The following is a 15,697-nucleotide window of genomic DNA, read 5'->3' on the forward strand; positions in this document are numbered from 1 at the left end:
AAGTGATTCGTTCCTTGAGTCCTGTTCGATTGCCATTGATGGTGTGGGGGGTACTCATTTGAACTATTATTATTTCTCCCAAATCCGGGGAAGGTTATCCCCAATGAGTACTGGTACCAAGGGCAGAGGACGAATGTTATGTCCGGATTATTATTATTATTATTATATAATTTAAAAAAAAGCACTGTATTATTTTGTATTATTATTATAAATAAAGAAGTAGCCTTGGTATACCGACTATAATTTTTTCGCGTCCTGGGGTGTCATTTTTAGTGGGAGTTGGAATCATTGTTAGGTACATTTACGATCAAATAAAATAAGTTTTATAGCTGCAATACTCTATTGCAATGTGTAGTTCGTGATATACAATGTTAATATTATAATAATATTTAATTTATTAATAAAATTAATATCATGTTCAAAATTAAATATTAATAAATAAAATAATTAAAACTATAAATATGCATAATTTTGTATCGATTTACATTGTTTGTGCATTGATTAATATGACCAGATCCTTAGTATTCCAATGCGGGACATCGATTTTACAACCCCCCTCCCCAAAAAAAAAAAAAACAATATACACATATATATTTTTTAAAATTTTTTATTTATAAAAAAATATTCACACACAAAATATAAATTAAATATATATACTTCTTTGAACTAAACTTATAAAATAAAATATCACACTTCTTAAAAAATATATATATATATTTTTTTATTTTTTTTTATATATTTGTTTTTTTTTTGTTGCCTATATTTGTTTTTTTTTTGTTGCCTATATTTGTTTTTTTTGTTGGTTTTATTTCACAGAAATACCTATATTATACAGGTATTTATGTGAAATAATAATAAAAATACATACTTCTTTTAACAATAAAAACAATAGAAATTAAATATATTTTTACACGGTGTGAATTTTTCTTAATAATTTTTCATTATTTGTTATTTCTTCGTAAAATTCTTCACAAGAATTACAAAAATTGCACTTAACTTGTAGTATTGCTTTCAGCGTTTCTACAATCAGTTGTGTTCTTTCTGACGTCCGCAACTTATTTATTACAGAAAAAACTTTCTGTTGCACCATTGGTTCCCGCAAACATAATGCAAATCCAATTACTCTTTCCAAATGCCAAAATTTTGACACAAGGGACATGGTATGTCCCTTGTGTCAAAATTTTTAAATATTTCGATGTACCCAGGGCCAGCTTTAAGTTAAGACCGAGTAGGCACTGACCTCGGGAAACCAAGGCCGCTCTCCTCCTCCCGGAAGAAAAAATAAAGCCGGCAAGAAAAAATTGCGTATTTCATGTGTTAACATGTTAAAAACAATATTAAATTCAAAATTAAAACTTTTAGGAATTTAGGTTTTACAATTTGTAAGTAAATAAAATGTAAAATTCTAAAAAGTGAAAATCTTCGCATCGGCGGGAAAACGCCATCAGTCAATGTGGCCCAGGTATGCATATACCCTTAACTCGGCCCTGTACTCACCTCATATCTGGTGGCATTCTTTCGTCATTCCATTCTTTTATTTTTGAATCATCAGCATATATTTTTTTTAAATATGATACTCCTCAAAAAGCACGATTTCTTCTTCATCCGCATCAATTAATTTCATTTTATCGTACGTTGAAATGCATTCAAGACTTTTTTCCCCCCACACATTGCCAATTAACAAAATTTGATCCATCTAAAACAACAATATTTTGAAAATGTGTTAAGAGGAGTTCTATTGGATACAGTTCCGATAAAAACTGTTCACATTGGAAAGGAAGTAATTTTTTTTGGAACAACCATTTTCTTCTAAATTTGTTAACTGATTGCGTACAATGAATGGTAGATACTGCATATCCATTCTTTCTTTTTGAATTTTAAATTGTTTATCTCTTTAAAAACTTAGAAGGTTACATGTCCAATCCGGGACAGTTTACAATGCGGGGAAAACCACTTAACTCCGTAACTGGACTGTCCCGCATAATCCCGGGTGGTCACTTTAGCATTGAATCATAATTCAAATTACAATGCTGTAAATGAATTTCAGTTAAATTCATCAAAACAGCTCCATTTCTGAAAGTAAGCAACAGCAAGCAAATTTCTTTTAAGTTACTGATTTTATTACACTTTTAAAAATGCCGTTTTTTTTTTTTCATAGTTTTCATTACAAAATGAAATTTTGCTTCTTAAATTTTATCTTTTTGAAATCATGTAACTTCTTAAATTTTATATTTTTAAAATCATGTAACTTACCGTGATATATAAGGAAAAGAGTTGGTTTTATTTAAATAGTGACGTTTAGTTCATAGTAAAATTTCAAAGAATCTCTACAGGCAAACTTCCCAAATGCTAACATACCAAAAAGTTAATGCTTTTCATTTAGCCGGAACGCGGTTTAAAACTATGAAGGAACATCGCACGTGTATCAATTGTAAGCCAGCAGTTACAAAAAATAAAAAAAATAATTGATATTAATTAATTAATTATAATGATAATAATATTAAGAGAGAAGAGACAGAGGGACGAAAGGAAGCATGAGTAATAACATTGACGTTTTTATGAAAATAATCAAAAATTAGTAACCAAATCCATTGATCTAATACAATGAAAGAACAGAATTCATGGGATGCCTGGTTCTTTGGAAACGCTTTCATCCTTCTCGCTAGTGGACAAACCCACCGCTTGGCAGGTATATAGGTACATTGCATTCACGTAAACGGTAATTCGATGTCAGTATGGATAAACGTCGTGAGTTAATCGACTTTGAAAGAGGGATGATAGTGGGTGGCTGCAGCATGGGTCACTCTATCGCGGAAGTGGCACAGAAATTGCACTATCACCGTTCGACAGTGTATCAAGAATGTATCGGGGATACGCCATTACCGGAATAAAATCTCATCGTGGACAGCACTGTAGGCAGTGAAAGGTGGTGGATAAACGTGACCATAGTTATCAGTCTGTCTCGCATTCTTTCAGCAAACTGGAGAGTGATAGTGGCACAAATCACCGCCGACTTTAACGAGGGAAGTGCCAGAAACGTCTCCACCAAGACCATCAGACAATCATTAGCCACAATAGGTTATGGGAACCACCAACCCACCAGAGTCCCATTGCTAACACCATGACACAGGACTCTGTGCCTCAACTGGGTGAAAGAACATCGGCATTGGACCTTGATTAATTGGAGACGGGACCGATGAGTCCCGTTTACAGTCATTTCGGGCGGACGGGAGGATGCGTATCTGGCGGAAACCGCACGAAGTTATGCATCCGTCATGTCGACAAGGAAATGCTCAGGCAGATGGATGGTGGGTAATGGTCTCGGGCAGGGTCAACTGGCACATTGGGACCTCTACTACGTCTAGACGCATCTCTGAACAGTCTAAGTTACGTATCCATCCTTGCAGACCATCTGCATCCCTTCATTGTCATTGTGCACTCACAGGGCAGTGGACTCTTCTAGCAGGACAATGAGCCTCCCCACAGAGCTGTGGTGACTAGAACATTGTTCTAAGGGCACTCCACAGATTTTACCACCATGGAATGGCCTCCCTGTTCACTAGACTTGAACCCTGTGGAGCAGCTTTTGGATGCTGTGGCAAGGTCCGTTCGAGCTTTGGATCCTCCACCAAAATGCGACGAAATTATGGACACGGCGCAACAAACGTGGATGAAAATACCTGTGGAACGCTTTTCGGACTCAATGACTCGCCCTGTGTTTACCCTTATCGGGACGAAAGGTGGGCCTACTCGTTACTAGGTAGGTATTTCATGATTTCTGTCCACTTAGTGTACAGTATAATAGACAGTCTTGGCAGTACTGTGTATATAACTATTATCCTTCTATTCAGGTAGAATACCCAAGTTTGAATCGTGTCAGTGAAATGAAGAATTCTTATGGTTTTCTTTTTTTTTTTTTTCATTTTCAAAACGTTGATGAGTTAATAAAACAGATAAAATAAGATAAAAGCGTTAAAATACAATATAATAAAAGCGTTAAAATATACAGAAGCTTTCGAGACGAAGTGCCTCTTCATCAGCTAGTCTGTGAACGGTGTACCCCAAGGGCTCACATCTGGTGAGTATGGGCTTGGCACACCCAGCGTTCTGAGCTGGATATCATCATTCTTCTCTTTCTTGGTGATTCCCTTCTACTTCTCTCTCTCTCTCTCTCTCTCTCTCTCTCTCTCTCTCTCTCTCTCTCTCTCTCTCTCTCTCTCTCTCTCTCTCTCTCTCTCTCTCTCTCACACACACACACAAGGTAACTCAGGAATTTTTTTTTTTTATCCTGGTGCAGCATAAGCTTCACACTTTCTTGCACCATATTGCTAATAATAATAACTGGTGTAGGGAAGACAGTGCCTATATCCACTGTTCGGATATAGGCACTGTCTTCCCTTCCCAGCCAGGTGGGCAGGAGCAGCATTGCGTAGCACACGCTTCTTGATTAGATTGCGGTTCGAGCCCGTGATCACTAAATACGGAGGATGCGGAAAGGTCAGCGAATGACCACCGCATATCCCGGAGCAATATGGCCTTAGTTGCTAATGCTCCTAAAAAAACAAATAAACAAACAACAATATCCACTGTGCTACTGCTAAGGCTATCGTGTCCTGTCATCCTCGTGGTACACTAATTACAAAAGTTATCGTCCCAAACCGGGACGATAACTTTTATAATCAGCCAAATAATTCTGATGAATTCTTTTTGCCTCATCTTTTATTCATTGGCTCACCTTTTATCTATTTCGATGTCATTTGTTTGTAATCGCTGTTGTTATTGTTGTTGTAGCGTTTTAGATACATCAGCGACTTAAGCCATATTACGCAATATGAATTATCTCTGTAAATTGTGTGTTCTGTGAAACATACACAATTGGTTGCCGAAGAACTCGAGTTTCCAAGAGAAAAGCATACAGCCTCACCTGACACCGACAAACTCAGCCATGTTGTGAAAAAAACATAAAAATTCCTGGCGTCATTGACGGGAGTCGAACAGAGGTATCTTCCACCGGGTGTGCGGATGTGGATGATTAGATCAACTTTGCTGGCCGAAAGATGAGCAGCTCGTTATAAAAGCAAAGCGTATTCTGCTATCAGTTAAAATGATTGCATTAAGTAGGCAATTTAAATCCTGCTGGCTGGAAAAAAAAAGTTGTACAGAATAGTCCCACTAACTCTATCTTATATCATTGTATAGTCTAATTATTTATTTAATTAAAATTATTAATTAACATTGTAACTATATTTTCGTTTATTATTATTTAAATAATATCCTTTAATTGTCTTTATTTATTTGTCCCCAGGAATACAAAATAGTACATGTTTGTGTTCTTATGTTGAAGGCATTTTGACCCCGATTTCATATGAGGTAAATAGTAACTAAACCCTTGCTCATCTGTGCCTTAGAAATTAAAATTTACTTCGTATTATAAATAAACAGAATCCCATTCACCACCATCACCAAGAGAATGATAGGTAGGCGGTTGTGCATTCCATTACTCAGAAATGGTAGTAGTAGTACTACTAGTGGCATGTGATGCAAGAAAGCAAGCGTGTGAGCTTATGCAGCATCAGTCAAAAAAAAAAAAAAAAATTACACGACCATTCTCTCCACATGTTTGTCCAGTCCAGTTCCTCCTTCAATTAATTTAACCTATCAACTTCCACAACGACAGATAGAAGTTTGTTCCAGCAATTAACCACCCGCTGGCTAAAGGCAAATTTCCGCACATCTATTCTACATCTGTCCTTTCTTAATTTGAATTTATGCCCCCTTAGGTTCGTATTCTGAACAAGTGGAAGAATCCCATCAGAATTCAGCGTGCTCAACCCATTCAAGGCCTTATACACCTCAATCAGATCACCGCACAGGTGCATAGTCTCCAGCTGCTTCAATTTGCAGAACTTGACTCTCTTGGTAAGACGATCCCTTCATTCCCCTCACCAATCTTGTTGCCCTTCTCTGTACACGCTCAAGCAAATCTACATCCTTCCTAAAATGAGGCCTCCAAACCTGTACGCAGTACTCAAGATGTGGCCTGACCATTGCCTTATACAAAGGGACAATCACCTCATATTACGTTCTTAGCGTTTTTTTTTCACCAACCTTTCATGGAGTAAAATAAAATTAAAATAAAATAAAACAAAACAAATCTTGATAACTATACTTACAATAACCTGTATTTACAAAATTAATATACGTATTACAATATTAAAAGTATTAAAACACAAGATTAAAATGCATTAAAATATACTAAGTTAAAAGCGATAAAATCCCGTAGCTTTCAAAGGCTCCAGCCTTCTTCTTCAGCAGTACTCTCTATTATTCAGTACACCTTTAAATATCAGCAGGGTAATGGTAGGCATCACATGTTTCCATTCTCACGTGTTCCGCTCTCTTGCATTGTGGAACCGGAAGTGGCTCGAACGGAAGTCGTACGGAACCGTTCATCCTTTTTTAGGATAATAGTCTCTAAAAGGGGGTGAATCCGTACACCCCTATCCCCATTAATGTTGGTTGTAGAGCTGATCCGCAAACTCTCGAGCCACTTACGGTCCCAGAACCTATGCGCCCGATCGGTGATAGTGGCATCGTCTGGGGAGATCTGGTGCTGCTTCTCCCAAAAATGTTCGGCCACGGCGGACTTGTCATATTCCGCATTGCTTATTGCTTTTTTGTGTTCCCCCAGACGATCTTTGAGACGACGTTTTGTCTCCCCTACATAACATTCCCCACAATCCGGGCATCTAATATTATATACGACCCCACTAGCATCCTCTTTTTGAATGGGGTCCTTAACTTGAGACACAACTGTGCGCAGTCTTCGTCCCGGAAGCTGCACACAGCGTGTCTGATATTTTCTTAATACTCTAGTTATATAATCCGTCAAGCCCGGATAATAGGGAATGTATGCAGTAGATACTGGTATAAAAGATTCATCTCTCCTCTGATTTTCATTAATAAATTTATCTATAATCCTCTGGGGGTAACCACATTTAGCAAGATCCGCCGTGACACGTTCATACTCTGCTTTCCTATCATCGGAGTTACTGCAATGTGATTTCGCTCTATTAATTAGCGTTCTTATCACACTGTTCCTATGATGGCTGGTCAGGGCTGAATTATAATGCGTATATTGCCCTTTACACATCGTTTTTCTAAAGACTTTTGTCTTTAGCTGCTGGTCTTCTCTACAGACCAACACATCCAGGAACGGCAGAACTCCTCCATCTTCAACTTCCGATGTAAATTGTATGAATTGGGAGAAGCCATTTAAGATATTCAACACATGATCTTCACTCCCCTTCCGAACAAATGTAAACGTATCATCCACATACCTTTTCCAGGGGCGCATAGGGAGAACACTAGCATTAAATATTCTGGTCTCGAGCTCCTCCATAACTAGATTTGCTATAATTGCGCTAATGGGGGAGCCCATAGCTGTACCATTAACCTGCTTATATATAATGTTATCAAAAACCATAGTGTTACTTGAGAGGCACAATTCTATACCCTTCCTAATATCTTCTGGATTAAGTTGCGTCCTAGTATTTAGGGTAGTATCCCTCTGTAAAACTATGTTTGCACACCACACTCCATGGTCAATAGGAATACAAGTGAATAACGATTTTACATCAAATGATATCATAATTTCATCCTCTTCTATACGCTGGCTCCTAATAAAATGCACAAATTCTTTACTATCCTTGATACTATATTCAGAGAGTCCTACTAGTGGAGACAATAGTTTGGCTAGGAAACCCGAAAGTGCATACGTCGGACTACCTATAAATGAGACTATGGGTCTGAGTGGCACGTCTACTTTGTGGATTTTGGGTAAGCCATAAAACCTTGGCATTTGGCTACCTGTAGCATGTAGTGTCCAATATTGTTCTTTAGAGATCTTATTAGATTTAAGCCAACTCTGCAACATTCCGTTCACTTGTCGCTCCAAACTAAGAAGTGGACTCTTCTGGATAACCTTATAGATTGTCTGATCTTCTAATAAGCTCAACGCTTTATTCTTATATACTTCTTTATTAAGAACCACCGTTGCTTTGCCTTTATCCGCGGGTAAAATTATAATACTATCATCTTGTTTAAGGCTTCTTAGTGCTAGTTTTTGCTTCACATTAAGATTGGAAGGAGCACTCTTAGCTTGACTGCTGCTATCAGATGGCTGCTATTTTCACTCGAGCTTCATTAGCTATATCTACGGGAAGTTTATTTATGGCCCTTTCCACACCCATTGCAATTTCTTCAACGGGTATTCTGGGCGGTACCATGGCAAATTTTGGTCCTAGATTTAGGACCTCCAACTGCTCTTTAGTTAGTTGTTTATTACTGATATTAATTACAAAATCCTTAGTAATATTATCATTATTGCCTCTCACCTTACTTTGTTCTTTAAGCCTGTCAAACTTCCCTATTTGTCTCCGTCTATTGCTATCAGAAATATGCTTTACTTTAGCTGTCACTACACTAATCACACCTGATAGGTGCATCGGGGTCAATATATCCCTTATTCCTTCAAAGCACTGTCTTTTTTCTTACCTAATATTATGTAAGTCCCTATGTAATTTTCCAATCCATATATTTAAGATCTTCTTATGATACCATCTGGCGACGTTAAATAATCGCTCATCCTCAAAAGGTAGCTTTGTTAGAAAGCCTCGCGGTATAAGTTTGTGTGTCTTACATCGGTGTGCAAACCTCAAATGTTGTTCCTGTTTAGCCTCCTTGACACTATGTCTCTGAAACTCCCTGATGCACTGCATAATTGGATGGCCGTAACATCGAAATAACTCCTCAAATAGGCCTCTGAGGTTTGGTATATTCATATTACGTTCTTAGCGTTTTTTCACCAACCTTTCATGGAGTAAAATAAAATTAAAATAAAATAAAACAAAACAAATCTTGATAACTATACTTACAATAACCTGTATTTACAAAATTAATATACGTATTACAATATTAAAAGTATTAAAAGTATTAAAACACAAGAATAAAATGCATTAAAATATAGCTAATGAAGCTCGAGTGAATATAGCTAATATTCACTAATTAGAACCCGTAGATATAGTTAATGAAGCTCGAGTGAAAATAGCAGCCATCCTTAGTCAAGCTAAGAGTGCTCCTTCCAATCTTAATGTGAAGCAAAAACTAGCACTAAGAAGCCTTAAACAAGATGATAGTATTATAATTTTACCCGCGGATAAAGGCAAAGCAACGGTGGTTCTTAATAAAGAAGTATATAAGAATAAAGCGTTGAGCTTATTAGAAGATCAGACAACCTATAAGGTTATCCAGAAGAGTCCACTTCTTAGTTTGGAGCGACAAGTGAACGGAATGTTGCAGAGTTGGCTTAAATCTAATAAGATCTCTAAAGAACAATATTGGACACTACATGCTACAGGTAGCCAAATGCCAAGGTTTTATGGCTTACCCAAAATCCGCAAAGTAGACGTGCCACTCAGACCCATTGTCTCATTTATAGGTAGTCCGACGTATGCACTTTCGGGTTTCCTAGCCAAACTATTGTCTCCACTAGTAGGACTCTCTGAATATAGTATCAAGGATAGTAAAGAATTTGTGCACTTTATTAGGAGCCAGCGTATAGAAGAGGATAAAATTATGATATCATTTGATGTAAAATCGTTATTCACTTGTATTCCTATTGACCATGGAGTGTGGTGTGCAAACATAGTTTTACAGAGGGATACTACCCTAAATACTAGGACGCAACTTAATCCAGAAGATATTAGGAAGGGTATAGAATTGTGCCTCTCAAGTAACACTATGGTTTTTGATAACATTATATATAAGCAGGTTAATGGTACAGCTATGGGCTCCCCCATTAGCGCAATTATAGCAAATCTAGCTATGGAGGAGCTCGAGACCAGAATATTTAATGCTAGTGTTCTCCCTATGCACCCCTGGAAAAGGTATGTGGATGATACGTTTACATTTGTTCGGAAGGGGAGTGAAGATCATGTTGAATATCTTAAATGGCTTCTCCCAATTCATACAATTTACATCGGAAGTTGAAGATGGAGGAGTTCTGCCGTTCCTGGATGTGTTGGTCTGTAGAGAAGACCAGCAGCTAAAGACAAAAGTCTTTAGAAAAACGATGTGTAAAGGGCAATATACGCATTATAATTCAGCCCTGACCAGCCATCATAGGAACAGTGTGATAAGAACGCTAATTAATAGAGCGAAATCACATTGCAGTAACTCCGATGATAGGAAAGCAGAGTATGAACGTGTCACGGCGGATCTTGCTAAATGTGGTTACCCCCAGAGGATTATAGATAAATTTATTAATGAAAATCAGAGGAGAGATGAATCTTTTATACCAGTATCTACTGCATACATTCCCTATTATCCGGGCTTGACGGATTATATAACTAGAGTATTAAGAAAATATCAGACACGCTGTGTGCAGCTTCCGGGACGAAGACTGCGCACAGTTGTGTCTCAAGTTGAGGACCCCATTCAAAAAGAGGATGCTAGTGGGGTCGTATATAATATTAGATGCCCGGATTGTGGGGAATGTTATGTAGGGGAGACAAAACGTCGTCTCAAAGATCGTCTGGGGGAACACAAAAAAGCAATAAGCAATGCGGAATATGACAAGTCCGCCGTGGCCGAACATTTTTGGGAGAAGCAGCACCAGATCTCCCCAGACGATGCCACTATCACCGATCGGGCGCATAGGTTCTGGGACCGTAAGTGGCTCGAGAGTTTGCGGATCAGCTCTACAACCAACATTAATAGGGATAGGGGTGTACGGATTCACCCCCTTTTAGAGACTATTATCCTAAAAAAGGATGAACGGTTCCGTACGACTTCCGTTCGAGCCACTTCCGGTTCCACAATGCAAGAGAGCGGAACACGTGAGAATGGAAACATGTGATGCCTACCATTACCCTGCTGATATTTAAAGGTGTACTGAATAATAGAGAGTACTGCTGAAGAAGAAGGCTGGATCCTTTGAAAGCTACGGGATTTTATCGCTTTTAGCTTAGTATATTTTAATGCATTTTAATCTTGTGTTTTAATACTTTTAATATTGTAATACGTATATTAATTTTGTAAATACAGGTTATTGTAAGTATGGTTATCAAGATTTGTTTTGTTTTATTTTATTTTATTTTCTTTTAATTTTATTTTACTCCATGAAAGGTTGGTGAAAAAACGCTAAGAACGTATTATGAATATACCCAACCTCAGAGGCCTATTTGAGGGGGACAATCACCTCTTTTTCCCTGCTAGCAAAATTCCTGTATATCATTGACAAAACCCCCATGACCTGCTCTTGCAGCTTGTATTTGCTCAGGAAACTTCATATCTGACTGCACAATTACTCCCAGGTCTTTTTCATTTTCTACCACCTTAAGTGTATTACCACACAGTTGGTACGTCCCTCTGGGGTTACTCCTACCCATATGCAGTACTTTGCATTTGTCAAAGTTAAACTTCAGTTACCACTTCTCAGCCCATCTTCCTAAAAGTTTGGGAAGATGCTTTGTATCATCTGCAAACTTCGACATTAAGCCTGATATACTTTCATCAATATCATTGATAAATATACAAAACAACAGTGCACCCAACACCGAACCCTGTGGGACTCCACTGATAGCATTAGTCTACGAAGAGCAGCGCTCATTGATTACCACCCTCTGTCTTCTCCCACTCAACCATCCTTTTATGAATTATAGCAACTTACCCTTAATACCATTCTGCTCCAATTTGTACAATAGGCTTCCATGCGCAACAGTGTCAAAAGCTTTCCTGAAATCCAATTATATGATATCAAAATTATTTTTTACATCCAGTTCCTTTGTTACCACATCATAATATCCAATCAAGTCTTTCCCTTAACAAACCCATGCTGTGTCTGAATTATTGTTGCAGTCTTGTCTAGATGATCCTGTAATGCATCTTTAATCAATGACTCCATTATTTTACCAGGAACAGAAGTTTCGGGTAAAATAATGGGTCTTTAAAATAATGGAACTGGTCTGTAATTATTCATGTCACCCCTCGATCCTGCTTTGTGAATTGAGGATACATTTCATGGTGCGGAATTCTTTTGTTTTCTCTTTTAAATATCTGTCTAAAACTCTTAAGAGTTTTTCTTAATTTTTAGGAAAAAAGCAAAATCATTATTTAGATTTTTGTTACTCTTTTATTAAACACCAAGTAGAGGTCGCTGCAGTTTTTAGCAAGAGAACACAATAGTGTCGCGTACATATGTGTGTATCGTGTTGGGTTAAAATTGTGTTGGTTACCTCTAGTACAGTGACAACGCTGTTGAATTACAACGTAGCGTGAAGTTATATCTATATATAACTTACATCAAGTTATATATTTTATTAGAGATTGAATCATGTCTAAAACTACTAAAAAGAAGCACGTTGCCAAAGAGGTTTTGGGTAATTATGTCTTACCCGAAGATCAGCAAAATATTGTTAGAATACTGCGCGGATGTGGTAATAATCTACACGAAGTCGAAAATATTACTGGAGAAAAGTTTCTTGTAAGTATGCCTACGAAATTCAGAAAAAATGTATGGATAAAACGAGGTGATTTTGTTATTGTGGAACCAATAGAAGAAGGCGATAAAGTGAAAGGTGAAATTGTGCATATACTCTACAAGGACCAAATAAAGTACATTAAAGCGGAAGGAAGATGGCCCGAGGAATTTAATGAATGCAAAAATGACTCTAATAATAGAAAAGAGAATTTTATTCCTTGTGTAAATTCAGACGATTGTTTGTTTGTTAATCCAAATAGACCATCTGCAATGTATGATACCGAATCTTCAGATGAAGATTGATGTTTAAATAATTAGCATTTGTTTGAATAAATAAATAAATAAACAAACAAACAATTAATTACCCTTTTCTTTAATATATATTTTATTTTATTATTATTTTTTTAATTTAAATTTTTGAAGAGTCGTAAACTCCAGAGAAATTCGCTAATCATATGGATAACCTAAATGACTGGAATCTCCTGTACGCAGACGCGCTATAAATTTGATTGGCAATCCATTGCCCCGGTAGCGAGATTTAAAACGGTAGAAACGCAGAGTACACGAGCATTTATCTTTATTATTATTATTTTTTTATTAATATTTTTGTGATGAATTACTGAATACTTCTATTTTTGTGATATGGTTTGCTTTCCATTTGCAGTTCCTTTGAGTGATTAAATCCTTTATTTCTTTTGCTTGTACCTTTACTTAACTATGGTTGATTAATTTTTAAGGATATTTAAATTATTCGTATAAATTCGAAGATTTTGTATTGCTGTTATGCTTATTGATATGTTTAGATATTATAAATTATTGTAGGTTTTTAATATGAGGTATTGGTACTTTAAACATAACCAAAAGAGACCAAAATACAAGTGCATGTATTTGCCAACAAACCAAGGTCTTTGACATCATTGAAAGAACAAAGCATTTAAAATGGAAATGGGCATGTCACATATCAAGAAGAGATGATGGTCCAAACGAATTTTGGAATGGATACCCCTTGACTGTAAATGTCCAAGAAAAAGATCAAAGGTGAGGTGGATTGATGAAATTTTAAACTTTGCTGATGTACTAAGGCAACAGAAAGCACTAGACCATAGTTGCTGGAAATCTGTTGAGGAGGCCATCATCCTGCAGTGAATTGACAATGGCTGAAGATAATGATGGCCTGACCATTGCCTTATACAAGGAGGACAATCACTCCCTACCCCTGCTAGCAAAATTCCTGTATATCACTGACAAGACACTATGAGCTACTCTTGCAGTCTTTTTCCACTGTTCAGAAAATTTCATATCTGACAATTACCCCCAGATCCTTTTCATTCTCCACTACTCTGAGTGCAGTACCACCCAGTTGGTACATTAAACTGGGATCACTGCTACCCATATGTAGTACTTTACATTTGTCAATGTTAAACTTCAATTGCCACCTCCTACTCAACTTTTCCAGATCCTTTTGCAGTAGTAACAGGATCTGGAAAATCATTACTGTCATTAACAACCCTGCCAACCTTTGTATCGTCTGCAAACTTAGACATTAACCCTGATATACCTTCATCAATAATCAATATCATTGATAAATACCGAAAGCAACAATGGGCCCAACACCGAACCCTGGGGACTCCGCTAATAACATTAGTCCATGAAGAGCAGTGTCCATTGATAACCACTGTCTTCTCCCACTCAACCATCCTTTTATCCATTGTAGCAATGTGCCCTTAATGTCATGCTGTTGCAATTTATACAGTAGTCTTCCATGTGCCACAGTATCAAAAGCTTTCCTAAAATCCAAGTATATGATATCAAATTTATTCTTTGCATCCAATTTCTTTGTGACCACATCATAGTATCCAATCAAATTTGTCAGACAAGACTTCCCCTTAACAAACCCATGCTGTGTCTGAACTATAACTGTAGTCTTGTCTAGATGATATGATATATAACCTTGTCTAGATGATCCTGCATTGCTTCCTTAACCAGTCACTCCATTATTTTCCCTGGAACAGAAGTCAAACTAACAGGTCTGTAATTACTCGTGTCACCCTTTGAATCTCCTTTGTGAACTGGGGACACATTTGCACATCTCCAGTCCATGGGGACCTCCCCATAGTCGAAGTAAGCTTTCATAATTATGGCTAAGGGTTTGCTTGCTTCCTTTTATACAACTGGAGAGATCCTATCTACCCCAGGTGTCTTCCTTATGTTTAACTTCAACAATTTCTCCTCAACTTCGCTCTCAGTTATTACAAAATCATGTAGCTCCCTGTTAGAGTTTGATTAACTTCTGGCATTCCCCTCCTTGAATAACTCCTCATGTGTGAATGTAGATGCAAAATACTCATTTAGTTTGGCAGTTATCTGAGAATGATCATCTACAGTCAAACCATTGATATTAAGTGGACCATTGTGATTCATCACTCTTCCTTTTAGAGTTTATATAAGTAAAGAAGTCTTTGCTGTTTTTCTTTGCATCCTTTGCCAAAGATTTCTCGTAATCTGCCTTCGCCTGCCTAACCTCCTTTTTTTGACTTGATTACAGACTAACTTATATCTGCCATAGGCTTCTGTATCGCCTGATAATTTATATGCATTCCATGAATTTTTCTTCTCTGCCACGAAGCCACATTAATTCATCTGATATCCATTTAGGCCTAAGCCTTGAACAGTATTTCTTAGTTGGTATGAAAAGCCTAATACCCTCCAAGATTAAGTCCCTGAAGGCTTCCCATTTAGAATTTACCATTGGTAACATCATCAGTTGATCCCACTGTATAGAATTTAAAAACTCTCTCTGAGACCATTGTTGTCACATTTACGAAAGCAAAAACCCTTTCCCCTGATAGTAGTTACGTACCACAAAGTAAATCCCACATTAGTACACTGTGATCACTGCCACCTAGTGGTTCTTTTATCTGCAGATTCTTAATGCATGAAGAATCACTTCTGATAATCAGATCAAGAGCATTACTCTCTCTGGTTGCCTCTTGAATGTGTTGCTGTAGAAAACAAGTTATCCAATAAATCCACAAATAAATAAGTTTTTATTTTCCCATCTTGAATAATTTAATGATTATATCCGACTAAATCTAAATTTCATACATGCTGTAGGAAACTATACTACTTAATTTATAAACTGATATTGCGTGGATG

At 37.1% G+C, this 15,697-nt stretch overlaps 2 protein-coding genes across 2 annotated transcripts; both read left to right on the forward strand.

The window, feature by feature from the left end:
• Positions 1 to 7,802: 7,802 nt before the first annotated feature.
• LOC150078653 (uncharacterized) lies at positions 7,803 to 12,246 on the forward strand. Its single transcript, XM_090384170.1, has 3 exons — positions 7,803 to 7,839; positions 9,071 to 9,772; positions 12,155 to 12,246. Exons 1-3 carry the CDS (start codon positions 7,803 to 7,805, stop codon positions 12,244 to 12,246), a joined length of 831 nt encoding a protein of 276 aa, XP_090240296.1.
• LOC150078654 (putative RNA-binding protein EIF1AD) lies at positions 12,245 to 12,844 on the forward strand. Its single transcript, XM_090384171.1, has one exon. The coding sequence runs from the start codon at positions 12,395 to 12,397 to the stop codon at positions 12,842 to 12,844; it is 450 nt and encodes a 149-aa protein (XP_090240297.1). The 5' UTR covers positions 12,245 to 12,394.
• The last annotated feature ends 2,853 nt before the right edge of the window (positions 12,845 to 15,697 follow it).

The sequence above is a fragment of the Mastigoproctus giganteus genome, chromosome 10, assembly GCF_048544385.1.
Source record: "Mastigoproctus giganteus isolate SK-2022 chromosome 10, ASM4854438v1, whole genome shotgun sequence".
Taxonomy (NCBI): domain Eukaryota; kingdom Metazoa; phylum Arthropoda; class Arachnida; order Uropygi; family Thelyphonidae; genus Mastigoproctus; species Mastigoproctus giganteus.

Coding starts and splice junctions, on each gene's coding strand:
- LOC150078653 (XM_090384170.1), top strand. CDS start 7,803: ATGGGTCTGAGTGGCACGTCTACTTTGTGGATTTTGG. Junction 7,840..9,070: donor GTCTACTTTGTGGATTTTGG/GTAAGCCATAAA, acceptor TTCACTAATTAG/AACCCGTAGATATAGTTAAT. Junction 9,773..12,154: donor TCCAGAAGATATTAGGAAGG/GTATAGAATTGT, acceptor CTTAATTTTTAG/GAAAAAAGCAAAATCATTAT.
- LOC150078654 (XM_090384171.1), top strand. CDS start 12,395: ATGTCTAAAACTACTAAAAAGAAGCACGTTGCCAAAGAGGTTTTGGGT.